At 34.4% G+C, this 7,667-nt stretch overlaps 1 protein-coding gene across 1 annotated transcript; it reads left to right on the top strand.

The window, feature by feature from the left end:
* The first annotated feature begins 18 nt into the window (after positions 1–18).
* Positions 19–7,341, top strand: LOC140750717 (LMBR1 domain-containing protein 2 homolog). The gene is made up of 8 exons (XM_073084419.1): positions 19–387; positions 756–926; positions 1,296–1,473; positions 1,755–1,936; positions 2,355–2,594; positions 3,338–3,539; positions 3,890–3,991; positions 5,348–7,341. The coding sequence occupies exons 1-8, from the start codon at positions 22–24 to the stop codon at positions 5,590–5,592; spliced, it is 1,686 nt and encodes a 561-aa protein (XP_072940520.1). The 5' UTR covers positions 19–21; the 3' UTR covers positions 5,593–7,341.
* Positions 7,342–7,667: the final 326 nt, after the last annotated feature.

The raw sequence follows: 7,667 nt of genomic DNA on the forward strand, positions 1-7,667 counted from the left end.
TTATAAGGATCAATAATGCCAATGATGCAGTCATACAGCAAAGCTGGAGATTTTACTGTGAAAGGGAAGCTGAAATCAGCTCTTGTAGATAATGCCATATACTATGGCTCTTACTTATTCATTTGTGGTGTACTCCTCATATATATTGCCTTCAAACCTGGAGTACAGCTAGATGGGCCGAGGATAAAGACCATTGCATCATCAGCAAGTAATACGTGGGGATTATTTTTGTTGATATTACTTCTCGGTTATGCCTTGGTTGAGGTGCCCAGAAATCTCTGGAACAATTCTAAGAAGAACTATACTCTAACATACAGCTATTTTAAAATTGCTAAATTGAGTACAGATAAATGTGAAGCTGAGGAAACTGTGGATGATATATTGGACGTAAGTTGCATAATATTATATTCAAATTATAATATAACTAGTATAATATTATGTCTATTAACGTTTAAATTATAATTTTAAGTTGTTAAGCCAGTAAACTTTAAGTAGTACTTGCCAGAGAGGATGTGAGAAGCTTAGTTAGGGAAATTGCAGGCTACATGAGCTACATTTAGTTTAAATTAGTTACAATATTTATTATTTTCAAGACATGACATGTATGATTCCAATTTCCTAATTCTGCAATATAATTTGCTATTATGTTATGTAGTAATGTAGTAATGTTTAACTGTATCTTGTACAGACCTATAAACTATGTTTGTCAATTTATATTGGACTTTAGTAAAACCATATTTATTTTTCTATTCCAGAGTCTAAATTCAGTAACAGCAGCTGTAGGACCCACTCACCCGCTGCACAGGCATGTGGAGACTATCATACAGAAGCTACCCATACAACTGCGCGACCGACTTAACTCGCGAGCGCCCCCTGAACGACCCACTCCACCCTCGCTTAAGTCACTAGTCAATTTGCATAAGAAGGTAATGTTATATATTATCTGTTCATCTATATGAATATTTGTGATGAATAATAATAAAATAGCTGTGTTTCTTAATATCCTACATGTTAATATTTTAAGCATGAGCCAGTTTTACAAGTACATAGTGACAATTAAATATTAGCAGGCTTTAAGAACAGGTTGTCGAAAAACAAGTATGAATAAAGAAATCTTAAATGCTGATCAATGATGATGGAAATAGTTTTATAGCTTTTTGATGGAAATTATTAGTTAAATAGCAATATGAAATCAACATAAGAAACAGTAAATTGATTTTTATATATAAACTAAATAATATTTTTATACGAAATCCATGTTATGCAAAATATTTCACAGTTAAAGGTTGTTTCAGACTATCAAAGCATTGCATGTTCTGCAACGGACGGAGACCCAATGGGTTTTGATGCTGGAGCGTATCTACCACCTAGAAGACGTGGCGTCCAACGCGCGCTCTCCTGACAAACGGTTTCAACACACGTTCCACACGCCAAGGCCTAGAGTACAGAGAATCTTCTATCCACCTATAATAGGTAGGTGTAATGCAATATAAAAAGGCAATTTATGACTTTTAATACGAGAAATATTTTAAAAATCACTTTAACTTTTACGCTTAATATGTACCATTTGTATATTTTGTTTGGTAAAATATTATCTAGTGCTCCCCAAGTTTTAGGGTGAGGCTTGTGGCCAATATTAACAGGTGGCGGCCATACAATATATGTATAAATTTTAACAGAAATCATGTTGTCATTATCGTTTTTCGATTAGTATTGTATTACATTGCCTCCTAACCTATATTTTCTGCCTCCAGAGTGGTACTGGGAGTGCTTCATGAAGCAGTATTTCCTGAAAACGATGGCGGTGATCACGTGTATCCTATCTGTCGCGGTGGTGTGGTCTGAAGTGACTTTCTTCTGCAAAAAGCCAGTGCTCTCAATATTCGCCAATATAGTCTTAGCTGCGAAGGGAACGTACAATTATGCTGTTATTGTGGTAAGTTATTTTACAAATTATATTTCTTATTCAGTCTGTTATGGCAATTGTAATTGTCGGTAGCATAAAAATGTAACGTTTTTATTTTTTGTATACTTTTCTAAGTGTTGCATAGATATTGTGAATCATTAGTAGTGTAGTCTGTTTGATTTAATAATTTTTAATTGTTGTATAATATTGACCAGATTAAAAAAAAACCTGAACTGTGGGTTCATCATAAATCAATTTAAATCTGATGAAATATATCGTAGTTAGGCATATGGCGTATTTTTCTGTTTTTATATTAAAATACCAAGAATTCTTCTTCTGATATGAAAACAATTTGTGGGCTAAAAATTTTTTGTAATGATATTTAGAAATTCCATATGACAATTTTCCTTTCAACAAATATCAGAATACATATCTAATTCAATTCCAGTCTGTATCAACACTGATCATCGCGTACATGTTCTACTGCGCGTACTCCACCGTGCTGAAGATCCGGCTGCTGAACCTGTACTACCTGGCGCCGCACCACCAGACCAACGAGTACAGCCTCATCTTCTCCGGCATGATGGTCTGCCGCCTCACGCCCGCCATGTGCCTCAACTTCCTCAGCCTTATACACATGGACTCGCATGTCATTAAGGAGAGGATCATGGAGACATATTATACTCAGGTATTGTTGTAGTGATAGGGTTGGGTTAGATTAGGTTAGGTTTATATAAATATACTATATGTGTTTGTGTATTTATAAACAACCAAAAATGTCGAACTCCAAACCTTACTCAAGAAATCTTAGTAACAAGTGACCTGCATTAACAAGACCCATGAGGCTACACAGACCAATTTATAGGTAGCGGAAGGTTAACCAGTCCATATCAAATATTTTTATAGATCTCAACTCAGCAAGCTTAAAATGTCTGCAATTCAATGATAAGCAGAACCTACAGCTTAACGCACCTTCCGAAGTATTCATAAAATTTACTTACTAGCTGTAATCATCAATTGGATAGTCCCACCGACAGCTCAACTTGTTTTTATTGAGCGAAATACGATTAAATGTAACACATACATTATTATTGTGAAGGTGGTAGAACCCTTTGTGGTTAGACTCTGGCGGCACCACGGCCACATCTCTTTCTGCCTAATAACAGCAGTGTTCGGCACTGCTGCGTTCCGTTTTGAAGGGTATGGTAATGAAGACATACTTTTCGGTGACATTGAAACTTAGTCCTCAGGGGTAGCGGTGCATGTGGCCGACCGCAGGTAAGAATATCTTATCCTATCTGGGGTTGATTACAGATGTCCATGGGCAGCAGTAACCTCTTACCATCAGGTGGACTGCATGCTTGTCTGCTACTCCTATATTATAAAAAAAATGTTTGATCAACACCTACTCTTATTGTTCCTATATTTCAGATAATGGGTCACATGGACGTGCTGGGCATCATAGCGGAGGGCTTCAACATCTACTTCCCGATGCTGGTGGTGCTCCTATGTCTCGCCACGTACCTATCGCTGGGCAGCCGTCTGCTCTCCCTCTGCGGTTTTCAGCAGTTCGTGGGGGATGACGAGCTCACCACAGATCTCGTAGACGAGGGCAGGGAGATTGTTAAAAGAGGTAATGTGACCTTTCTATACCCGTCTCACTTGCTCTCCTTTATGTATACGACAGAAAAATCAGTTTGTCGTTCAATACTTTATCGAAAATTAATCAAAATTATAGTCTGAATGGTTTCATTTTAAAAAATGTTCATCTTTCAATAAATTTACGTAGAATAACTATAACTTACAAGAAATATTAAAAGTTAAATGAAATACTTCTTTTATTTTATTTTTTTAAATATGGTCGGCGTGACTACAACATAAGCCTTCTCATTTTGAACCATTAAACTGTATTTACGCTAGTTATGTATAAAAATTATATAAACCTACGAACTAATATTATTTCAATATTCAAATTATATTAAGAAAAACGCAAGCGCCAACGAGCCGAGGAATCCCTGACGCGACGTCGGGACTACAGCGAGCGGTTCTCAAACTACCGCAGCGACAGAGACATGCAGGATGGAGGTAACACGAGAACATGTTTACAGTAGCGAGACCATTTATATGTACCACCTGATGGGAAGTAGTCACTGTCACGGTCACCTTAACATTTGTAACATCAAGAGCTTTGAAGAATAAAGGAGAGTGCCTGACGCGACGAAGGGACTACGGCGAGCGGTTCTCAAACTACCGCAGCGACAGAGACATGCAGGATGGACGTAACACGAGAATATCTTTACTGTAGCAAGATCTTACTGCATCATTATTATATAGATGGCTCGTACAAGTGATTTGACTTGTATGAGCTATCTGACGGAAAGTAGTTACTGTTACCTAGACAATTGCAACTCCAGAGGAGTGGGCAATGCATCGGCGGCCATGAAGAGCACCTTCTATACCATTTTGGTACTAAGGTCTAAATAAAGCAAATAAAATATGTAATATGTCTTAAAATTACGGATATCCTTCGAAAGTAATTTCAATCTACGTCTTGCTCGTTTATGGCAAAAAACAATATGCAAATCCAACTGTGTACTGTGTAGGACCGAATACCATGTTGGTAGATTGACGTGCAGCTATTTCTCTTATGTTTCACTCATTTGAAAATGAATAATAAGTTTATTCTAAGTATTGATTGATTTTAATCAGTTTTATTAGTATCGTGATATGATCGTTCTTATAATCACTATAAATATCCATAATTCTCTACATTACAAGAAAAACTACTAACTACTAACACATAATGTGTCGAAAAAATAATAACATTTGGTGATTGGAAATGGTCTTTTAGATGTGTATTGTTAAAAACACCTATTATGTGTTCCTACTTGTAAAGTATGTCAGGTGAAGGTAATTAAAATTAAATGATTATGAAACTAGCACAGCTTCACGATGCACCGATTTCCAAATAATTCTTTCACAATTTTTCATTGTACTTATGTGAATAATATGGAAAAAAGTTCTTACTCATCGCAAAAATGGGTATTTTTCAGTGCTGAAATTGTTTTTGTGAAAAGTACTAAATATATACTTATTTTTTATAAAACATTATCACAAACTTACCTTATTTTATAGATTAACATGAGAAAAACGATTTGGGGTATTAAGTATTTAGTAGTTTTATTTATATTTTGGTGGTTTCGTAATGGGAATTAGAAGCAGCCTTGAATTTGAAATGAGAAAGAATTACTGAGTATTGCAATTTTGTGACTGTCTCATTAAGTTTTACCAAGTATCGCCCCATATAAACTTAAACAATAGGATATTATGTGCTATTCACAAACATTTTCAGCATCTAACACTTTACCACTGTCTTTTCTGTGTGCTTTTGTCTGTCACCATTAATGCAAACAGTTATTGTGCATGGCGGTCACATTTCAGCCCGCACCGGGCTGCTAAACGACGTGGACTCAGACTACTATGTGCAACCGAGCCCCGAGCGCTCCCAACCAGTCTCCGGCTACCAGCGGGCGGAGATACCCTACAACAGACCCGACTTGACGCTAGAGGACGAACTCGAACAGCGCTTCGGCGATAGCACTCTGCCAGTTGTGCGAACAGAGTTCGATGATCGACGACGGGACAAGATGACCATGCCCCCAAGAGGACTTTTTGATGACGTTTAGTGCAATATTTAGTGGTAGATAAGCTACAAAACCAACACTACTGTGTTAGGTGTAGTGAAAGTAAAAGTTAAAAGAGGCGTTCCAACTTAGTCCTCGGAGTAGCAACACGTCCGTGATCAACTTTGAGTATTACAAATGTCCTATTTGAATTTGTTGACAGATGTAGACGAGCTGCAGTACTAGAGATGGCCTGCCAGCTCCTTTGCTATTCTATCTTAACTGAACATATTAGTCAATTTAACAATACAGAGCTTATCGTCGTAAGAATCATGGTTACAGTGTATATAGTGTAAAATATATCCATATCTTATACGCTGGCCTAAGCTATGGCATCTAATAATGTTAGTGAATTGCCTTTACAGCCTAAGTCCATTGTATAGTTTAGACACTGATGATAATGATAATTATAAACTTTTCACAAAAATTATATAAGAATATTAGTAAAAGTTTCAATAAACTTTGGTACTAAAAATCTGCTTTTGATACTCGCGAAGCTAGAATATTAGTTGCATTCATATAATTAATTAAAGTATGGTCAACAATACCTCATTTAATAATTAAATTGCTACATTGTTAGTTACATAATATTAATTAGTCAATAAATAAAGTTATTATTATTTAGAAAAAATATTTCATAGTGATTTGTTGTTATGTACAAAAATTGTTTTTGCTTCGTCCTTATTATATTTCATAGTTTTATTTAGGTAAGTAGCGATATTAGGACGCTAACAATAGCTTGCATTTGCATGTATGTATTTAACTATTCGAACATCCATGATGTATAGATTGAGTGCGTCTAGTAATTATTGTTGTTATTAATAAGTAATTGTTATCTTTTTGTCCAATTACGTTATGCTGTTGCTATATACCCGATAAGTATATTATTATTTTATTAGTGTCTATATTATCTTACTCTCACATCATTGAAAATCAGTAATTAAAAATGTATCATGCCTATAATATGATTTTAAATGAATTGTCAGATATCTTATACTTGTCAGATACCTACAAATAACTTTTCTAATCGTAAGTTATTAATTATATCTATGTATGTTTGACCGTCATTTGTTTTATGTATTTGATTTCAAGACGAATATCTATTAATGTAATTATTTGATTAAATGTTTTCGTTTTAAACAAAATATATATTTAAACAACATTTAAAAATAATTCAAGTGGAGCATATACCGCTATACGGTTAAACCGCATATACAAGTCACAATTTTCCCGTTTCAAGGCAAAATCTTGAAGATGCAATGTTGGCAATCGTGTCCGTAGACTTATCCAGCCCTCTTTTAAACAGGGGCATATAGAACAGAAACTTCTGACGCCAGTGTTTTTAAGATTTTGTTTTTTAATTGTTGAAATGTATTTAAGCCTTGGTTGCTTTAATTCTATGTGCGGATTAGATATTAATTATCACTTGCATAAAATATGAAGGAAAACATCGCACCATAAGGAAAGTGACATACTTGAGAGTTCTTAAATAAACAAGTGTAAAGTGTACCAATCAATCCTTGGCCAGTATCCTTAAGCGTAGCCTAAACCCTGATCAGACCTGTGCTCGACTGTAGTATATTGACTATAAAATACACTAGAACTAAATATTCTGTAACTGTTAACTCATGTCGTAATTACTTTAAATTTGCAATATTTGATATTATCCATCGTCATTGCTTGTCATTTGAAATATATTCTATAATGCAATACATTAATTTTAAATTGAAAATAAATTCACTATGATATAATTTAATATCTTGCTAGTGCAATTCACCCAATAAATAACTTCAGTTATTTATATTTTATTGTTATTATTGTCCATTCCATAGATTTGTAATATATAAGTTATAATGTGATAATATAAATTTAAGACCATATTGACAGTTTCATTTACGTCAGACTTATTCATTTAATTCAATTAATAGTATCATTAATATAACTTTGAATGTAAAAGTAAATTTATAGTAATAGTCGAATATGTAAAATATATAACAACATTTAGTAGCAGTAAAAGTTTGAATAATTGAAAAGGCTCATTAAATTATTATTATTATTATTTTATAATATAGGAGTAA

The sequence above is a fragment of the Epargyreus clarus genome, unplaced genomic scaffold, assembly GCF_041222505.1.
Source record: "Epargyreus clarus isolate Ecla_fem2 unplaced genomic scaffold, WU_Ecla_fem_2.2 ptg000021l, whole genome shotgun sequence".
NCBI lineage: Eukaryota > Metazoa > Arthropoda > Insecta > Lepidoptera > Hesperiidae > Epargyreus > Epargyreus clarus.